Raw genomic sequence first — 21787 nt, 5'->3', positions numbered from 1 at the left:
ATTTCTCAGGAAGTACTAATCAATCCCTGTTGGTAGAGAAAGCAAAGAGAAACTGCATGGTACTTTAAGAAGGTTTGCCACTATGTAGAAAGAGCTAGATAAAAGCAACTTTAAACAAAAGGTAACTAAACAAGTTAAATGTTTCTTCTTTTAAGATGTAAGTAACCACACTCTAATGCAAATTGTTCTAACTCATTTGTGGATAATGCTTTATTTTGGAGTGTTTTTCAGACTTGTTTTGTTTGTTTTCTGGAAAACCAAATAGGAAGGCCTACATTACTAAATTTGGTCTGACTTTGAGTGGCATGGCTTGAGGCAAATCTAGGACTTTGTTTAAATGATTATTCTGTCTAAATTAATAAATCAATGAATTTTCAAATCCAAAGTCATGTAGATAAAACATACTGCACAGGCGACATTGATCCTAAATCCCTCAAAGAATTTTCTAAACAGGAACATGTCATATCTTTTCTATAGAGACTGTGACATTAAGTGACCAAACTAGAAATCTAGCCAACCATGGGTGGCTGGGATAAGACCAGTGTTTTTGTTTCTTTTCATTTTGAGGGAATACTGGAGATCATACTCAGGGCCCTGTACATACTACTACACAAGTATTCTGCCAATGCGCAGCATCCCCAAGTTCTCTGCTCTTTCTCTAACCAAAATGCTCCCTGCTTCAGCTCCCTGTGGTAATTAGTAGTAACGCTGTAGTTAATGGAATAATAACAACAAATATAATGATGGTTATAAACACACTCCACCCTCTGCCAAGGAGAGCAGTGATTCATGATAAATCAATAATGAATCCACTGATGTGGTCACAATAAACCCATACACAATTAAGAAGAACCTTTGCTAAACAAAAACTACAAAGCAAACCAAAACAGGCTGAGAAAGGAGGAAAAAGTTGGATAATCATTGCTTTTGCTAGTCAACATTTAAGAAAACAAACCCTTCACCTCCCAAACTACACCTTCTCAGTGAGTCTCAAAGGCTCATGGAGAATTGATCTTCCCACAAGGAAAGAGGTGGGCTCTGTCATCTCTGCAGTTAACACAGAAAGTTAAAGTGGTTCTGGTGAGCTCTGTCATCTCTGCAGTTATCACAGAAAGTTAAAGTGGTTCTGTGACCTTAGAGTTGGCAGGTGTCACAGGAATCCCCTGAGGGATTAACGAAACCTAAGGTGATCTCTAGTTTAGCACACGGTTGAAGCATTTGAACCTGGACATGCATCTCAAGGGAGCATCGAACCCAGCACTGATGAAATGGCAGTTGTTCAATAAAATGGTGTCGGTTTGGTTTATTAGGAAAACCTTTCCTCCATGGCCTGGGGACTGGGACATAATAATCTACCACTGTGCTTTCAGTTTTGGCAGTGAATTGGACATGGCACTCGGCTGGGAATTGAGGAAATTTTCTTTTAATTTTAGATGCACCTCTGGGTTCTTGAGGAGGTGACTGACCTTCTGTGGGTCTTAGTTCCCTCATGTGTGAACTGAGTTAATTGAGTTCAATGTTGTCTAAGGTACATAATGCTTTGGTTGTCTGTGATTCTAAATTAGAGCCAGAAACTGTAGATTTCTCTGTAGAACAGATCACATCAGAAAACTATGACTACTGTTAGTAATCACAATGAAAGGTTTGGATAGTATTTCAGAGAAGAACTACCCATAATAGAAACAACTGCGAAAGATGTCAAGATGAAATTAATTCTGATGGGAAGGTTAATTAAAGTCCGAAGATGGGGCTTTTTAAACATTCTTCACCTGATACCAGTGGCACCTCTGACGTATGGTGCCTCATATATACAGAATTGCCAGAGCCCCATAGACAGATTGGGTCAGCCTAGACTTAATCTATAATTAAGGAACTTTATGATGATGATTTTGGAATGCCTAGCATTGTCGAATGTAGGTAGTAGAACTCAACTTTTAGAGCTGGAAAACCCATGGAGATGATGTAATCACATCTCTTCTCTTGGTCAGGGATGGAAGAGGGGTGAGACTCCACCCACATCGCCCTGTTTGTTGGGGACAAGGCTGGAACCAGAGCCCACAGCTCTGGTTACTGGCCCAACACTCTAGGATGATTTTCTCCTGCTGCTTCTTCATAGGCTACATGATTCTTCTTTCCCTTTCCGAGGAAGCAGGAAATCCAACCTGGATTCGTCTCCTTGTCTTGTTTTTTTCTTTCCCTCTTTTTAACCCTGAAATTTACTTTTACTTCCTTCACATCGAGTCAAAGAATCAAATAGGCTTTGCCCTGTCCTGCCACAGTGCCACCCACTTTGGACCAGTTACCAGCTGTTTTGGTCCACATCTGCAGTGGGCTTCGTGGATGTTATTCTCAAGCTGAGAAAAATAGGACCTGGGTTTTGTCCTTGGCAGGCAGAGGGCTTCCGCTGCTGGAGGAGCTGCTACTGGAGCTGCTGTAAACGCATTCTGCCTTCCTTCCATAGCCTTGCCAGGCCAGGCCCTCCTTTTTAATTTTTTTTTTTTTGCCATCAAAACAAGTAGTTCCTCTCAGACACCTTAATACATAATTGGGTGTGTCTGTTTACACTTGGGAGACAGAGGGCTTCAGGTCCCAAAGAAATACAAGGAGTCTGGGAGCTGCCACAAACAGATGTTGAGAATGTCCATTTGTGGCAAGTTTATTGCTATAGCACCAGGAGTTAATACTGAGATGAAATCCCTCTGGGGGTGAGGGGTGAGGGGAGAGGCAGATCAACTGAAGAATGTTACCAGGCAAAGGAGAAAGTGGAAGGGGCCCTCCTTCTAGTTTTCCTTTTTCTCCATTTGCTCTAGTGTTTGTTGATTTCCTACAACACAGAAGTTTTCACTATTTGATTGTGGCCTTTTGAAAGCGTTTGCTAAATGTCTCACAATCTATATCAATAGGGCTTGATTCTACCCCCTCTTTGCTTTCTCAAAAGCTGCACTCTGTGAACAAGGCTCTGAGTAACTAAGATGTGTTTGTTTTTGTTTAAATCATTCAGAAGAGAAATCATCTCTTGTCCATTGTTAAAAGAAAACGTTTCAATCAAAGGGAAATTCTACATATTCTACAATATACAAACAGCTCTTTGAAATTGATGCCAAATCAAACTCTAAAAGGGACATTTTTCTTGCAGAAGTTTCGAGTTAATTCTGTGTGCAGGGCTTGAGTGGAAAAACTCTGAGGCTGTCAGAAGAAGGAGTTATTGTAACACCACTTTTGGATTCAGGAGTTACCTGAGGAACATTGTCTCAGGAGAGTAAGGAGACTCTCGTCCATGGCTTTAGGTTAGATCCTAGCAACAGAGAGAAAGAAACACTTTCCAAGTAAGTCAGTTTTTCAGTTCAATAGTAGGTAGGCTTGGTTTCCTGTGTCATTGGAGCTAAACATCCAGCTTGAGAAGTCACACCAACCAACATTTAAAAAATTAGTTGAATCCTTCCTTCCTTCCTTCTTTCCTTCCTTCCTTCCTCCCTCCCTCCCTTCCTTCCTTCCTTCCTTCCTTCCTCCCTCCCTCCCTCCCTCCCTCCTTCCCTCCCTCCTTTCCTTTCACACAAGGTCTTGCTATTTAGCATAGCGTGGCTTGGACTTGAAATTCTGTCTTAGCCTCCAGAATGCTGGGATTACCCTTGCACGTCCCTGCACCTGGCTGAATTATCCCCTGCTTTTGAAAGAAATAAAAAGAAGTTCAATTTATGTAAAAATAGGAGATGCTAACTAGTTAAGTCTAGTGGGAAAGAAAAGGCCACCAATCAGAAACCCAACAGTTTTACTATAGCTCTACTGCTGTCTTTGTCGTGGAGACGGACAGGGGCATTCTTTCCTCCACAAAGCTACATTGTCAGCTGTTACCTATTGTGCCTTCCTCACAGATGTTTTGTGAAGATCAAGCCAGATGTTTGTAAAACTGGGAAAACTTAAAGCAGTGAACAAAATGTGAGATGCTATCTTTTAATTTAATTATTATTTTTGAGAGTCAGCATTGATGTGAGGCCTGATTGTTCACGAGGACTGAAGTTAGAAGCAGATTTTGTGTGTAGGATAAGGGGACAGACAAGGCACAGGTCGTAGCATGGGATGCACTGTGAAACTGGCAGTGGATCTGGGGCTAACTTGAGTGAGCCCTCTGAGCTCAGGTGCTACTCACAGGCTGAGTAGGCCTGGGATGATAATTTAGATGTATAGGAAGAAGTTAGAAGACACATAGAATTTGGGCCCAGTCTGGTATCACCATCATTTTATTTTCTTTGTGTACATTTAAATGTTTTTAGGGTGATTCCTCCAAGAGGGGCTAAGACAGGCTTTAAAGAAGTAGAACAGACTTTCCATTGTGAAGGAATTCAAAGGTTAGTACAGGACCAGCACATACCCATATTCCTCAGCTACTCAGGAGGTGGAGGTAGGAGGATTACAGTCCAAGGCCAGCCTGGGCAAAAGCACAAGACTCTTATCTGAAAAGCAAAATAGAAGCGTAAAGGCTAGGAGGATGGCTGAAGTGGTAGAGTGCCTGGCTAACCAATGTGAGGCGCTGGGGAGTTCAGTCTCTGGTACTGTAGAATAAATAGATAAAGACAGATAGAGGTGATAAAGTGATCTTTGCTCCTCCACATCTTTGTGAAATATACAAATAGAGAAGGAAATAAATACAGAGAAGGAGAGGTTGCTGGCAGTAAAGCAGGAATATGTGAAGGCACACCCAGGAAGGAAAGCGTGAGATAGATTTTTAAAGGCTGCTTAGAATTTCAAGAGGAGGGGAGGATTTAATGGCCAAATGAATAATGAAGACTAAGGCAATGAAGGCGAAAAAAAAAATCTGGGCAGTACAGAAAATGGCAAAAGGTTATTTCACCAGGACTGTAGAATTCCTAAAGAAGTAGAACAAGAGAGAAATATGGGAAGGGAAATTGGGACTAGATTGTGTCTCCTTCAAAGGAGGGATCTAGACATAGACCTGAGTGAAAATTACACACACCTGAATAAAAGGCAAGGCGTGAAGTCCCAGACCAGGCAAGCAGTCATGACCAGACCAAAATGTCCAGAGAAAGGATTCAGGAGTCCAGGCGAGCCTGTAAAATACAGCAGCAGTGAAAGCAGGTCTTCCTTCTTCCTTCTTCTTCATTTCCTCCTGGGACAGGAAGCGATCCTTGTGTGGTCATCCCAGTCAGAGGCATCTCCTGGAACTGAGTTCCAGAGACTGAGCCACTGGTCACCCTACTCCGAAGTAGGCCCCGAGGCACCAGGCAGTTTGAGACAGCATGGCCTGAGCCCTGTGGGACCATTCCAAGATGCTTTTTGAGGTCTGTCTTGGAGAATTAAATTAGAAAAAAACAACCATGCCCCAAACCTTTCAGATTTTGTGTGATTTGTCATGGAGTCAGCTATTGCCTGGCATTGAGTTCTCCTGTTGCTGACCCAGATGGATGGGAGACTGGGTGGTGGGGCTGTGTGAGGCTGGGTGGGGCTTGGCTACAGAAGGGCTGCACTGGGAAGCTGAGAATTCAGACTATGTGGAAAGACAACAGTGTGCATTCGGAGGTGTTCGCTTTGGTGATGGCCAGCTGCCCTAGTCTCCTTTTCTTTCCTATGGTGACAGCGTGTTTTCATCAGTCAGGGTCCTTCCAGAAGAGTTTGGTTGGATTTGGAGTTGGGTGTGTGCATCATTGAGCAGGTACTTTAGGACTTAGAGCTCAATGCATGCAGTTCCTCGCAGGACCTGACGTTTTATGAATAGTGCTGGTAAGAGGGAAGGAAGAACACGCCTTTAGAGGTGGGAGGTGCTCCGCACTTAGAGTCAGGCAGTCTGAGGAGCACAAAACGTGACTTGCTTCACATCAGTCAGAACACCAGTGGCAGAAACAAAGCTTGAACTCCAGGGCCGGATCAAGGACGGGCGATAGGTGGCAGGCATCAGTCACCCCTTCCACATCCCATCCCCGCGTCTCCGTCTCCGTCCTTGCAGCTATCATTAAGGGTCAGTCAGAGCCCTTCTTTCTCATCATGGCACTCCATTGGCCCTGACCAGTCGGACAGAGTTCACTTGAAAATGACCCCCAGATCCCTGCATCATAGCGGAGCCTTTGGACCACATCTCAGCCACTATTGGATAGTTTATAACCTTGAGGGAATCCCTTCGCTTCTTTGAGCTCCTTTGTCTTTCTTAACATAGGGTGGGTGGTATTGTCGTCCTGATGAGGGTGGTTAATAACACAGTGTAAGATGGGCTTTGGGGATGGAGAAGCAAAGCCCCTCTGCCCAGCCCAGCCCTGGCAATGGAGACTTGGCTGCATGGTTGGCCCCTCTTTCCTGTCAATCTCTGCTTAATACCTATTGGATGGTGTGCGCATTAAGTCACTTAGAGGATTCATAGGGCTTGGGAAAGGCAAAGCCTGGTGGTTGGGCATTCATTAGGTCTGGTTCCAGCCTACCATCAGGCAAATTGGAGTCTGAGCATTCCTGCACAATGGGTCTGGCCTTGCCACCAAGCTTGAAAGAATGCTGCTTGGATTTCCTATTGAAGTACCTCAAAGGGCAGAGGAAAACACAGAGCTCCTTTACCACACCTCTCTCCCTGTGTGCTCGCACAATTCTCCTAAGGTGAAGATGATCACATCTCCTGTGTTTCCTACACACTCATGAGAAGTTTATAATCTGTTTTCATTTTAATATAAAAATAATGTGCTAAGTTATGAGTATCAGTTAAATATTTCCCCATAAGAACCCTCTCCATTTGTCCCCTTCTTGTATTTCATGCCTTCCTATCAGTTGGGTTTTGGTGTCTAACATATAACATCTCAACCAGTTCATAAATTTCTGCTTTTAATAGAGTCTAGGTTGCCACTAGCAAAGGCCACAGGAAAATACCAGGCTTGCCTCTCTCTAAATTCAAGCATTTTTGAAAGATTTACTTAGGACCAATTTATCATTTAGTTACAATTTAAAAAATAATCTTAATTGGCCACATATGTTATCAAATAAGAGTCTGTCTCGTACCCGTGCCTCCCTCCCGTCTCCCCGCTTCTGCCCGCCCACTCCTGTGTACATGCGCACTCCATTTTGCCAGGATGTCAGAAAATTAATTATGCTGCCCTAGGCAGATACCATCACAGGAAAGCCGCCCCCATCAGAGATAAGATTCCTGATAGAGAAGCTGTTATTTTTAAAGCCCTCTCTTGCCTCATTTTCCTAGTTCCTCTTGTCTTAATTGTGGCTCCATGTTTTGGTAGCCATAAGTCATTAGTGGTTTTTAATTTTTCTGAAACTGAACTAGGGGCTGAAAGGGTGGATTTGCCTCCCCCCCTTTTTTTCCTCCCCCTTTTTTTTTTTCCTGGCTAATCGGAGGAACGCAACCACATCTGAAGCCACTTGGTTCATTATGAATTTCATGGAAACTGATTCTCTGAAAGTGTTTCCATATGTGTGTTCCCAATATATCCCATCGTCTGTAAATGGGAGCACAGACGTGTGTGCATGGGCTGGAAATGGCTTCAGGATGTGAGAGCAGTCATATGACCGCCGCCGCCACACTGTGGGTGGCCCCTTCGGAAAGACTCGGTGTCCTGGGTGCTGGCGTCCTTCCTGCAGCGGATCTGGTTTCAAAGACCATCCACCCTCCTAGGATTTAAAAAGTTCCTAATCAAGGCCTAGCAAGATCTCTCCGTCTCTTTTCCTCTTTTTTCCCCCCTCCCACTAGCTCCTTTGGCTCCTTCCTCCTCTGTAACTCTCCATCCTGGCTTGCAAGTGCACGCGTGTGTGCTCAAGCGCGTGCGCGTGCGCACACACACACAGCTACTGATGGCTCTTTTTCCTTTCACAAAAAGGAAATATGTTATTCTAGCACCATGCTTAACATTTGGGTGGGTTTAAGGAATGGTTGGAGGCTCATCCCCTCTCCCCCCTTCTTTCTTTCATTACCACACGCTTTCTTAACCTTTTAGGATCAGCTGCTCTTTCAGGATTTGTGAAAATGCAGTGGAAAAATACAATTCTTTACAACATGAAAAAAAATTTATCCTGGAGAGTTGAGGTACCCCCCCTCTTTCTATCTCTTACTCTCCTTTTGAAAAACTATGGAGTTTGCTAATCATTTCAGTATCTATCTTCAAAAAGAAAAAAAATGATTTCAAGTTCTTATTTTTCTGTTTCTTCCCCTATCAAATGCTCTATTACATTTCCCCATATATGATATACTTTCTTAATATCTAACAATTAAAACTAAATCTAGCTTAGTGGTAACTATTTGCTCACTCTCTTTAACATGAGGGCTACATCCAGGGAAATTTAGAACACTGATAGAAAACTCATTAAAGTGTCACTGTGAGAATATAATACTTTGTAGGGAGTGTGTCCTGATTTTTGGATGATGTCTCTGTGGCCTTTCTACCTGGTTCTTGTTGCCAATAAGAGATTTTGCTGGTATTCATCTGTTAAGCAATTTTCTGAATTATTGTCTTTTCTCAGCACTATATTAGACGGCTGAACAGAAGAGAAGGGTTTTTCTAATGTTAAAAAATAAAAAAGCCTCTAAAGTAAAATAATGGATTGGTAACGTTTATATACATACAAGTCTGAGTGCGCATAGTGAAGATACCCATGGCTGGGTGCCCATGGCTCACGCCTGTCATCCTAGCTACTCAGGAGGCTGAGATCTGAGGATCATGGTTCAAAGCCAGCCTGGACAGGAACGTTTGTGAGACTCTTATTTCCAGTTAACCACCGAAAAACTGGAAGTGGCACTGTGGCTCAGGTGGTAGAGTGCTAGCCTTGAGCTGAAGAGCTGAGGGACAGCGCCCAGGCCCAGAGTTCTCTGAACATGCTCAGAGCTGCTGCCACTTCCTTCTCCTCCTTTCTCCTCTTTTTTTTTTTTTTTTTTTTTGTGATAATAGGGATTGAACTCAGGGTGTTCTACCACTTGACCCACACCACTAGCCTCTTTCTGTACTGGTTATTTTTTTGTCAGGCCTGGGGCTTGGATGACAGCTAGGATGACCAGCATGAGCCACGGGTGCCCGGCTTCTGCATTAGTTATTTTTGAGATAGGATCTCACTTGATGCCTGAGCCAGCTGGGACGGCAATCCTCTCTCCCTAACTTCCTCCCTCCCTCCTTCTCTCCCTAAGTTAAGCTGAGAATGGAACTTGAGGTCTACTCATGGCTGAACTCCACCTCTGGCCCCTGTCGATAATACTGATATGACTGAGATTCGGGCTGTGTACACGTATCTGGGAATTCAGAAGTATGAGTTCAGCAAAGTGCCATGACTGTGCTAGCCTTTTGAGGAGCCATTCACCTCTGATTTGATCCTTTCCCTCTTCATCTCTTTCCCCCAGGACTCCAAGAATGGAGCTGCACACAGATATGGGCTCTGGGCCAGGACAGTTCCCCAGAATGAAGTGGGAATAATCTTGGTAGTAAACCAGGGGCAGATCTATCTACTAGTGGCAAATGCTGATTGTGAGGCACCGTCTGTGGTGGACAAGTAGTGTACTGATGACTGAGAGTGGCTTTGAACACTCTTTAAAGAGAATGTTGCGAGGGTCTATAGGTATGGGATGTGTATGAATTACATTTTAGATAGGACGTTGGCATCATCTCATAGTTATAATATCTGTTTTTCATGTGTCAAAAATGTGCTAGCCATTGTGCAGTTACAGATCCCTAGACTCATTCGTGTGTTCATTTTTCCATCCAATTGTCCACCAACATATTGTTTTCATTGGAAGTTCTTTCAGTTGCACCAGTTTCTGAGCCGGGCTATGAGAGGCAGGGAACTCCTTTACCATGCAAAACTGACTTGGGCTGGAGAGAGAAGTCTAAGAAACAGCTCATACCTCAACTGAGTTGCATATGAGGCCCCAAAGGGTGATACAGAAAATAAATGCTATTGGAACCGAGGCGGAATGGGGAGTTATACGAGAGAACAGTTGGAAAGGGGCAGCCAGGGCAGGGCGGTAGGAGGGGGAGCAGAGTTGTAGTTACCCGAGGAGCTCAGTGCTGAGCCCTCGTGTGTTCTGTGTTCCAGTAGGTAGGACGCCGTGAGAGGCTTATAGTAAAGTTCTTGGGTTTTATTTGAGATTTGCCGAAGCAATAACCTCCGCCATTTAAAAGGCCCCAGTGAAGCTTTGAAGTTAGCACCTCATTGCTGAGAGGTATGATGGCTTTTCATTCTGTACGTTTTTGTGCTTGCATAAAAGGAGGAGGACTGAGGACTTTGACTGTGCTGATGTTTGTTCTATTTTGATTCCAGGCCCTTTTTCCTCTCTTCTGTCCCACCCTGCCCTTCACGGGGACATACAGACACTCTAGGCTGCTTGCTGTGGATCAGGTAGCTGGCTGCCACCTCCCAGCTAAGACCTCCAAGTGACAATTACATTTATCCGTTCTTCTCCTCAAATTCCGATTTCCTTTCCTTCTGAGGATCTCCTTGCCCATTTTCAGTCAACCATTATTTATGGAGGGGTTACTAAATAGTAAAACGGATCTTAAAGATGTAAAAATGCCAAGAATCACTGTGAATAAGGCCTGAAGGGGAGATGGAGAAGCCACAGAGGACAGCACACTCTCTGATTGGGAGAGAGAGCCAAGAAGGAGTTAGCATTAGAAAGCAGTGCAGATGTCCTGCTCAGGACTGCAGGCTAGAGGAGCCCCGAGGAGCCCAGAGGTTCTCTCTTATCCCTCCCCCATCTTGGTTATCTTGTTTTCCTGTACACCTTCCACTTGCTCTAAAAATCCCCGAAACCTGAGCGATTATCTCCTTTTCTCCCACAGATCTTGCAGGGAGGATCAAGCTTTTTGTTGTTGTTGTTGATGTTGGTCGTGAGGCTTGAACTCAGGGCTTGGGCACTGTTCCTGAGCTCTTTTGCTCAAAGCTAGTGCTCTACCACAGTGCTACTTCGAGTTTTTTGATGATTGACTGGAGATAAAAGTCTCACAGGTTTTTCTTGCCCAGGCTGGCTTTGAACTGAGATTCTCAGATCTTAGCCTCCTAAATAGCTAGGATTACAGGTGTGAGCCACCAGTGCCTGGTTACATTTTTTTTCTTACTTTTAACACTGATTTTATTTTCATTGGAGCCTCATGGGCATTATTAATATATTCTCCCCTAGGTATATCAGGCTGTGAAAAACTGCTGCTTCTGCTGTTTTAATGAGCAAGTTCTTTCAGTTCTTCCTGACAACTACATTTGTTTGCAAGCTGTCTGGCTGCAGCCAGGGGTGCAGACAGCAGCTTTGGAATGAGGCACATCTGTAGGGAAGCCAACAGATCCTGAGGGGATCAAACCCTTGACCTTGATTTCCTTCACATTGTGCTCCCAGCAATGAACGAACTGCTCATTATTCAGCAGATTAGATTAACAACAAAACCAAGAGGAGTGGCCAGTTGTAACCCTGGAATGGTGCCTCTTATTAGAGTAACATGGTACCTCTTATTAGAGTAACATGTAGGTCCCATTAAAGTCTACTTAAGTATTTGTTGTTTGGGCAAATACATTTCTATCATGAGAGAGAGAGAGAGAGAGGAGAGAGAGAGAGACGAAGAAAGGAGGGAGAGAAGAGGAGAAGGAGAGTGGAGGCAACAAGGAGGAGGGGAGGAGAGGCAAGGAGAGGGAGAGAGAGAAGGGGTTAACATGAATATATATATACTGGTGATCATCTCAAGCAGAATCCTCAGGGCAGGATTCTAGCCTACCTGTCCTTTGTTGTTTTTTTGTTTTTTGTTTTTTGTTTTTGTCGGTCTTGGGGCCTGAACTCTGGGCCTGGGCGCTGTCCCTCAACAACTCAGCTCAAACCTAGCACTCTACCACTTGAGCCACAGTGCCACTCCTGCCTGTCCTTTGTTAGAACTCAGAGCAGTCTGTGTAATCTTAGCTCTACCTGCCCCAAGCCCTATCTTCCTGAGGGATTGGTTTCTCTTCCCTAGATTCCAGCATCCCATTGGAGATTAGATTAGAATTATCTTAGAAGTAAATGAGGAGTTTAGACTTTTCCAGCAGAGTACCCCAACCAGCAGGAGAGAGAGGGACATGGATGTGTTAGGAGATGTAGGTGGCAGCACTGGAGGGGGTGGGTGGCAATACAGAGTCTTGTTGAAGTCATTATTTCTGTAAAGATTCACCTACATATTGCATTCTCCATATTGATTCAGGTTGACTTTACACCATCACGCCATTTCTCCAGGTGGAGTCCAGCCAGCAGTCAGGAAGATGCACCGTCCTGGGGCTCCAGTTACCCTGCTGGCCCCGGGCACTCTTGAATGTAGGCACATGCCACTTTGAACCCCGCAGAGGTGGCAGAGGTGGTGTGGATGGTAGCACTGTCAGCTGCCGAGCAGTTGTAGGATGTGACTTACTGTGTTTGTACATGAAGGAGCTACGTGGAGAACAGCAGGAAGCGGGGATTGGTGAAAGCTGTTTCTTGCTATTTTCTAAAAGTCTCCAAACCACTTCTCGCTTTATTTATTCAGTAGATTTTAGTGTCAGGAGTTTTGAACTGGCTATGGGGGAACTTGGGCTCTAGGAACATTACAGAGATAATTAGGAAGCCTAGGGTTACATTTATAACTTTAGATTGGGGTATCAGTACTTGTAGAACCCTCTAGGCTTTCATCTGGCAGACTTTTTTTTGGGGGGGGGGGTCGATTGTGTACTTGAACTCAGGGCCTGGGCCCCGTCTCTGAGCTTTTCTGCTCAAGGCGATGGCTCTGCTACTTTGAGTCACAGCTCCACTTCCAGGTTTCTGGTTGTTAATTGGAGTCCCACAGACTTTCTGGCCCAGGCTGGCTTCTAACCACGATCCTCAGAGCTCAGTCTCCTGCTAGCTAGGATTACAGGCATGAGCCACTGGGGCCCAGCTGGCAGATTCTTTTAATAGCCAAATTTACCTACTCATTAGTTGAGTTGATACTCAGTTCTGTTTTTTTTTTCTTTTAAGTTTGTGGCTAGAATGTGGGTAGGGACCCAAAAGAATAAATAGTTAGGAGACAAGGTTAAATCTCCTAAAAAGAGGTTAAAAGAAAACCTGACTTCATCTATAAAATAGAAAATAGAAGTACAGCTGCAAGCCTATTCAAAAAAGAGCACTTAGTTATTTTAGTTGTGTCTGTAACCATTATTATAAACAAATTGTGGATTAAGAAGAAATTTATATTCTTTCCTTTTAAGTTTAGAGACCCTTTCCACCATACATTATTGTAGAAAGAATGAATTGTTAATCCTTTTTCATGTACAATATATTTTAGGTGTTTCAGAAACGTTTTATAACTTAAAATGACTGAGCAAATTACAGAAAATTCTGTGGCTTGTAAATTATCAGAATTATCCTAAAATCCCTTTAATGTCCACTTTACTTCAAGAAAGAGTTAACCTTGTAAGGGGAGCTATAGTGGTAGAATACTAGCCTACAGTGAAAAAGCCAAAACAGAGCATGTAGGCCTGAGTTCAAGCCCTCGTACTGGCACAGAGAGAGAAAGAGAGTTAATCCTCAACACATTACTGTCTCAGGACCAGTAGTGAGTTGTCAAAATACTGTAAACCTAGTTGAACTTGGTTGGGTTGTCTTCTATTTAACCACAGGCAGAGTTCATTCATTGAAAGAAGAATGTTATGTGGTATTAGCTAGCATCTAGAAACCATTGGCCTGTGATGGCCGATGAAGGCATCAGCAAAATGTATCAGGGAAAATAGAGACATAGAGAAGGGGAGGGGTGATCGGGTGGCAGAGCCCAGCCATGTTGGAATTTACTGGCAGGACCACATAAAATGTTTTAATGAGGTTTCTGCATCACAATAAATGAAACCATATGGAATTTTAATTATTACTGCAGTATATCTTAAGTACAAATACATGTGAGAAGCTTTTTTTTTTTTTTAACACGAACATGCCTATCTATGTGAACCCTGTGCTTCTGTGGAGGGCAGACATTGACATTTTAAGTACAACTCCTTTCCGTTCTAAATTGCTCGTGCTATTCTGGCTTTCCTCATGTGCTCTGAGTACTGAACCTAATACATACCGAAGTGACCTGCCTATAACTATTAACTATGCCAACTCAAGTTCACCTCGATGCTCTGAAGGGAGACCGCCTACTGAGTACCATGTGTGGCCTTTATGTAGTAATGTCCTCATTGTTTAAGAAAGAGCATCCACATTGGGTGGGGAGATGTTACATTTCACTCGCCTTCATTGCTGATTGTGTCACGCTCACCATTTCCACATTTTTCAACTTGAACTTGTCAGAATTTTTTTTTTTTTTTTGCTTTGGGGAGGGGTTAGGGAGAGGCAAGTTGAGGATGGAGAGAGATTTATTTAAATTGAAAAAAAAAACCCTAGAGTAACTGCCTGGCTGCACTGGTTTTGTTTTGTCATCTTGAAAGTGTTTGCTTCTGGTATCAGAGACTGCTCACTTGCTTTGGGCCTTCTGCAGATGGAACTCTGGGTTCTGGGAAGCTGTTGCTGAGGGCTGGGAATGCCCACCCCAAGGGCTGTTGTCTCTCCTCCTGTCTCTGAGGTCGTGGTCCTAGACCACGAGAGCTGGAAGGGAACTTAGAGCTCATCCCCTCATTTTACAGATGATGACACAGACACCTCTGACTTCTGCCTCTGGCCTTCCACTCTCAGTAAGAAGAGCCAGGCAGGTGAGACTTTTCCCAATTGCTGGGCTGGGCAGGGCAGGGCTGGGCTGGGTTGGGCTGCTGGACTGGTTGGTACTGTCCAATTTGTGAGGGGGGAAAAAAGTTTTGTTAATTGTACATTGATTTTAAACAGTCACTTTTCTTTTCTTTCCTTCATTCTTTTTTTTTTTTCTACAAATGCACATGTGGCACTTAATCCTAGAGTTTTGGGAAGGTTTGTAAGCAATGTGCCTTTTAACAAAAATGAACAATCAGTACCTCCGAAACAAGTGTTAAGAGTCTTCCTTTAATAAACAGCATGGTATCTGAGAAGAGAGGCCCAGCAAAGTTTGAGCCAAAGAACTAACCCATTCACTAAGGCCTTCAAGAGTTGTTAAGTACTTAACCCTTACAGCTAAAAGCTATAGGAAATCAAACTTATCCAAACGATTGAAGGATTTTACATGAGATCAAAAATCTCAACAAAGAACACTGGTTTTCAGAAAGGGCTTGTCACAATTCTGTAGATTCTAGAAAAGCCTAATGAACCCAGTCTTTAGAGATCACAGTGACAAGTTTTATGCATTTTGGAAAATGAATTTCCACCTGAGGTCATTTGTAACTGTAGTTTTGTACGTTAGCCCCCAGCAGTGTCTGCTAAGGGTGTCACATGGATAGCTTGAGAAGTTAAAAGGATGTCTCCTTTTTTTGGGGGGGGGGGAACCATCTTTGCCCTCTAGGCACTGTTTTAAAATTGACCTGATACTTTTCTGTAACATGTGGGAAGGAGAGGCCTGGTAGGTAGGTAGTAAAGAGCCCTCTTTTTAATATCCCATAGGCAAAGAGCCTTTTGCAAAAGCTGTGGTGGGCACCAGACCTAAATCACATCCTGTGACACCCATGAAGACTTGAAATGCAGTGATCGCCACGGTGCTAAGGCCTCCTGTCCTCCTCCACTGTCCTCTTTCCCAAACCTGCTCCTTAAGTTGTGACACTAGGGAGAATGTTTGAGGCTAACCTCTCCTCTAAGGAGGTTAGGTAGTCTCAGATTATATTGAAGTTTCAGTGGAGTTTATTGTTGCTAAAAATAAAGATTACAACAAGTGTTTTTTAAGGTTCTAAAAGAAAGGGCAGGGATGAGCTAGGGTGTCTTTTTGATGTCCCTTCATTGATGAAGGAGCTGTGCCACCAGAAGTATCAATAATCAAATGGACGAATTATTTTGGAATTTCTGTGGGGTGAAGGAAAATGAAATCACTGGATTTTATAAAGTTTCATTTCAAATACCTGAAGTGCCAAAAGAAACAAAGAGATAGGAAAAAATTATCAAGCCGGTGGCCCATGCCTGTCATCCTAGCTACTCTGGAGGCTGAGATCTGAGGATCGCAATTCAAAGCCAGTCCAGGCAGGAGAGCCCAGGAAACTCTTATCTCCAATGAACCACCAGAAGTGGCACTGTGGCTCAAAGTGGTAGAGTGCTAGCCTTGAGTGCAAAAGCTCAGGGACAGCACCCAGGCCCTGAGTTCAAGCCCTACCACCAGCCAAAATAAATAAATAAATAAGTATCAATAAATGTTTAAAGGCTGGTGCATGAACCAGTGTGAGCTGGTAGCATGGGATTCTGTGCGGGTGAAGAATGAATGTCGAGGTAGTAAAATTGTACAGTGGGTGGGGGAAAAAAAACAACGACCTGGCAAAAGACGGTACATTTGGAAGTCTGTTTATGACTTACTGTTCCTTTTTGGGGGGAAACTAGAAGTTTTCTTTTTTTTTTCCTTGTAAAAATTCTCTCGTTATTTTAATTGATATTTACAGATCTCTCCCCCCTCCCCATCTTCTGTTACAATTTTTAGGTGCTTCAGAACTGGGGCCTTTTTCAGACCCCAGGCAGTTCCCCAGCATTTCATCCCTCACTGAGAGCCGCTTCTCCAACCCACGAGTGCACTACCCAGCCACCTTTACTTACACCCCGCCCGTCACCTCAGGCATGTCCCTCGGGATGTCTGCCACCACTCACTACCACACCTACCTGCCACCACCCTATCCGGGCTCTTCCCAAAGCCAGAGCGGACCCTTCCAGACCAGCAGCACACCTTATCTCTACTATGGTACTTCCTCCGGATCCTATCAGTTCCCCATGGTGCCCGGGGGAGACCGGTCTCCTTCCAGAATGCTTCCGCCGTGCACCACCACCTCGAATGGCAGCACGCTATTAAACCCAAATTTGCCTAACCAGAATGACGGTGTGGACGCTGATGGAAGCCACAGCAGTTCCCCAACCGTTTTGAATTCTAGTGGCAGAATGGATGAATCTGTCTGGCGACCATATTGAAATTCCTCAACAGTGGCCCAGCTGGGCAGCTGAGGCCCATGCACGGCCCACAGTGTGTGGATATATACATATATAAAGAGAGGGAATATATATGTATATCAACTAGCTTATCTACAAAGTGCCTATTTCCTAGAAGAGGTTTTTTTTTTTTTTTTCCTCCACTCGCTTAGTCATGATCTTACAACCCTAAGAGAGTAGATGCTGAGAAGGCTCACAAGAGACAATCATAATCAGGTCTTCAGATTGTTTACTATTTAAGATGTACTTTTTGTTGTTGTTGTTTTTACACAAAGGAACAAACAAGGGAAAAGGTGTCGTCGTTTGGTCTGTTCCTATGCCAATTCAGAGAGGTAGCCTCCAGGCTGAGGAGGAAGAGCACGGCCACTTCCTCTACACCACACACCTGGTGGTTGCAGCTGGGGGGGGCGGGCAGTGCACTGAGGACCAGCTTACAAAGCCAGTCCCGGTGCACCCGGAGGGACGGGAGGCCCAGAGGATGCGTCTCATCTCATCCCACCATCCTCCCGAAGAACCGTTCCGAAGTTTGCTTTCAAACTTACTGCAGGTACTCATTTGAACTATTGAGTTCAGGTTTTTTTCCCCCCCTACTTCCAAAATACTGATCAGGATAGATTGTTTTCATTTTTTTTAATACTTCAGCCACTTTCCATTCAATAACAACAAAAAAATTCTAACCCCCCCCCCAAAACCCACAAAAAAACAAAATCACCTCTCTTTTCTCTCTCTCTTTTTTTTTTTTTTTTATAAATAAAACTGAAAATGGCAATACCTTACTATAGCTATCTATGGTATAGATAGTGTTTGAGTTTGGCTGTATGTTATTTGTTTTCTTTTTTTTAAATTATGAATATGTGTAAAATCTGAGGTAACTTGCTAACGTGAATGGTCATATAACTTTAAAGATATATTTATAATTATTTAATGCCATTTGGACCTTTGAAACATTTCTTAGTGTATTGATATGTTGACTTCGGTCTCTAAAAGTGCTCTTTATTAAATAACAAATTTCTTCAGTGGGCTAGAGCCATACCTGAAATATTGCTAAGCAATTTCAGTTCATTCAGGCACAATGTGATTTTTTTTTAAACACACTTCCATCTCCAAATAATTTTAGATGTACTTTGTTTTTGTGATGTATGAAGGAAATGTTATGTTTAGTTCTTTCAGATTTTTGATCGCCTCTGACACAGCTTTGCCTTTTAAAGCAATAATTAGGGATTTTTAAAAAAAAGAACTACTCTCAGTCCTTTATTACTTATGTCACCCTTTATCAGCATGAAATGCTGGAGAGATGTGGCTTCATAATTTCTTACAGGTAATTATGACTCCCATCATATTAAAAAGACAAGCACAAGTAAATTGTTTGAACTGCAGGAAAAAAAAAAAGTTCAGTAGTTTCATAGTTAAGCAAAACTCTAAATCACCAGGCTTCGTAGTGAGGACAAAAATCAGCTTCTAGCTGCACGTGTGGGTGGACGACCAGTCATACGTACAGTACAGGAAAGCACAGCCTTACCCAACAGGAACCCAGGGGAATCCCAGCATGCCCTACTCCAGACTCCATGACTGCTTGCTGCAGAATTTCTACTTAAAAACCATTTTAACGTGGTTGTACAGTTCCAGCATGCCCATTTATGAGTTCCATACATCTTGAGAACCAGGATGAAGTCATTGTCCTGGCAAGCTGGTCCTCCGAAGTAGAAATCAAGTTCAGCAGGCCACTGATGGGAGAATACACAGAGCCTGTGGGGATCTTGGACCATGTTCTTTCTCAGATGGACAGGCCAAAGTCAACCACGAGATGGTGACATTTGGGGTCTACCACTAGTAGCGCTTTGATCACTCCCAGAGCCACCTTGCCAGTTCCTGAGCATCAATCCTTTATCCAAACCAAGATCATGTAATGACACCACCGGGCCCATCCCTTGCTCCCCCACAGGCCAGGATGTCTTCATTTGAACCCAGTACCCTCCTAAGCAGAACTTCATGGAGATTTGCTGCCAGCTCCCAGACCCCGTTTCTCTCTTAGCCCTTCCCAAGCCTATTTTTTGTAGGCTATCAGCTGTGGAATAGCTGGACCTGGTGTGACCAACCTGGGCCCTCCCTCACAATTCACCCTGACTTCTGCTGGTACACATGAAAGGGAAAACAACAAAACATAACACAACACTTGGCCTTCTAAAGGTCGTACACCCAGTATGCATAGATAAACAAGCCACTTTCCTATTTCTTAAGATGGAAGTAGTAATGGATGCTATTTATTGTTTGTGGTAGCTTGAAGCTTGCCACTGCCCATGTATTTGTAAGTATAAGGTATGTATTGGTTTCAGCAGCACTAAAAAAGAAAAGAAAGAAAGAAAGCCAGTGTCTGGTTACACATCTCAGTTATAATTAATTGATATAAAAATGTTACCACCAGTGCCAGCTGCACCCTATTTAATTTTTTGAAAAGGTACTATATTTTGTACATTTTTTAATGTTTAAAGGGCTTTAAAAGAGTTTACAGTACACATATTAAGTGAGTAGAGGGATGCTTTCGTGTCAGAATATTATTGTAGTGGCTGCAGGCAGCAACCCAGAAACACTTTAAAATATGGATGTTCCTTGGGAAAATTCAAGCAGTTCTTTCTACCCTCAACCCAACCCATATAGGGTAGTTACATTATTTAGAACAAATTCTCTTTCTCTCCCTCCTTCTCTCCCTCCCTCCCTCCCTCCTTCCCTCTCTGTCTCCCTCTCTCCCTCCTTCTCTCCCTCCCCTCCCTCCCTCCTCTCCCTCTTCCTCCCTCCCTCCCTCCTTCTCTCCCTCTTCCTCCCTCCCTCCCTCCCTCTCCGTCTCCCTCTCTCCCTCCTTCTCTCCCTCCCTCCCTCTCTCCTTTTCTCCCTCTTCCTCCCTCCCTCCTCTCCCTCTCTCCCTCCCTTCCTCCCTCCCTCTCTCTCCTACTCCTGCTCTCTCTCCCCCCACCCCTACTCTGTATCTCTTTCTCTGTCTGCCTCAAGCTATCTGGTGCCTCACCCCAAGGACCTTTAAAAATGAGAAGAGAAGTGTGTCCATACCTTTAGATACTCTGCATTGTGAACTGCAAGATGTGTGTGCTGGCTTAAAGGGATTTCCTCCACTCTAAGGAAAGGGACTCACCCAGAATCCAAGCTGAGCATGGAAAGACAAGACAGAACAGTAGCCAAAGTAATCATTATACCTATGGTATTTGACAGAGCAATAATAATAATAATAATAATAATAAAAGTTGACTCTTCCAAACTTTGAATTTGTTGTTCTTAAAAAGATAATGCATTTAAAACCTTTTTCTATGTGAGAACTTTTAGTTGTCTGTTTTCTTCATGTTTACAAATAATTGTTTGCTTTTTTAAAAAAAATGCAGTACTTTGAAATATATCAGCCAAAACCATAACTTACAGTAATTTCTTAGGTATTCTGAATAAAATTCCATTCTCTTGGATATGCTTTACCATACTTAGATTTCTGTGGAACAAAAATATTTGTAGCATTTTGTGTAAATACAAGCTTTCCCTTTTTATTCCCCCTGCCTCCATTGCTATTGCCCAAGATTTGCTTTCCGTGCACATATTGTACAAATCCTGCTTTGTGCTCCAGGTTGTGTGATTGTGGATAAGTTTACTCTGAACTTCAAAGGGACTATTTGTATTGTATGTTGCAACTGTAAAGTGAATTATTTGGCATTTCTTTTCTCCTCATGATTGTAATATTAATTTGAAGTTTGAATTTAATTTTCAATAAAATGGCTTTTTTTGGTTTTGTCATGTGTGTACATTGGGTCTTTTCTCATTCGCGGTTTCTCTTCTAGTATGGCCCCCAACCTCCACTCAGCGCTTGGGCATCTTTTCCTCTTAGAAATTTTGAGGGAGGGATGAGAGCAGAGATCCCGACTGATTGGTGAGGGGGAGGAAAGTCTTGGTTAACTTGATTCTCTTGTTCGGCTCTACTGCTGCAAGGGATGGATGAAGAATGTGGCCATGACCCTGTGTCCTTGTCAGCCTGAAGAAAGGCATGCTTCCTCTATATCCTTTATATGAGGGTGAAGCTGCTTACTTCCTATCCTAGGACCAGTCAGCATATTTCAACCACAATGGTGTCAGGACTCAAATCTCTGGAACTATGAATGGGGTCCAGCCAGTGTTCATCAGGCTACAGCCAGCAGACCTGAAGCAGCCTAGATAGAGCAGGAACTCAGTTTCCCTTCTCATATCTCTTTAAAGTGTTGAAAATAAAGTAAAACAAAGCCCAAGATCAAGTGAAAATGGACTTTAGCCTAGAAGATTCTAGCCTTAGACATTTTCTACGTGAACGTAACTATAGTTTGGAGGTTTTGTTTTTCTTTTTTTCTTGGCCACTTTATTTCTGTAAGTCCCTCCTCTGCTATAAGGTTGAGGGCCTTAGTAGAGTGGTTGCTTTCGTTATAATCCTGTACTCTATACATGCTTTGGCTTACCACCATTCCAAAAGAGAACCCAGGAGGCCACCTGGGGCAGAGGAGCTTAGCCCCTGGCCCTGCTGGCTCTGTATACTGAGTGTTGGGGCTTCCTTCAAGAAGACTTGTACATTTCTAATCTTTTTGGACTTTTCTGAGAAATATTGGAAGCAGTGCACCTCTAGGAATAGGAGCTCTTCTAAAAGCACCTGAGTGAGCTTAGTCTAGAGAACCCATTTGCAAGTCCTCCAGGATGTCTATTTACTCAAATTTAATATCTGTGTGGCTTCAAGGTATCCACAGCTAGGGTGGCAGAATGAGTGGCTTTTTCTCTTTCTTCAGTTTTATCCAATAGCATGGTCTCAGTTAGGGTGGTCTC

General features: G+C 43.4%; 1 protein-coding gene across 4 annotated transcripts in view; it reads left to right on the top strand.

The window, feature by feature from the left end:
* The window catches only part of Runx2 (RUNX family transcription factor 2), a 178376-nt gene extending 157659 nt beyond the window's left edge, over positions 1-20717 (top strand). For 3 of the 4 annotated variants that reach the window (XM_070023619.1, XM_070023620.1, XM_070023622.1), the window contains 2 exons: positions 14563-14628; positions 16458-20717. In XM_070023619.1, coding sequence (XP_069879720.1) covers positions 14563-14628; positions 16458-16936 — 545 coding nt within the window. In that variant the 3' untranslated portion in view covers positions 16937-20717. The remainder of the gene's footprint in view (positions 1-14562; positions 14629-16457) is intronic. The other variant, XM_070023621.1, reaches the window with a different exon arrangement.
* Positions 20718-21787: the final 1070 nt, after the last annotated feature.

Source organism: Dipodomys merriami, unplaced genomic scaffold (genome assembly GCF_024711535.1).
Source record: "Dipodomys merriami isolate MVZ:Mamm:240054 unplaced genomic scaffold, mDipMer1.0.p SCAF_16, whole genome shotgun sequence".
Taxonomy (NCBI): Eukaryota; Metazoa; Chordata; class Mammalia; order Rodentia; family Heteromyidae; genus Dipodomys; species Dipodomys merriami.
This window is presented reverse-complemented; position numbering and strand designations above follow the sequence as displayed.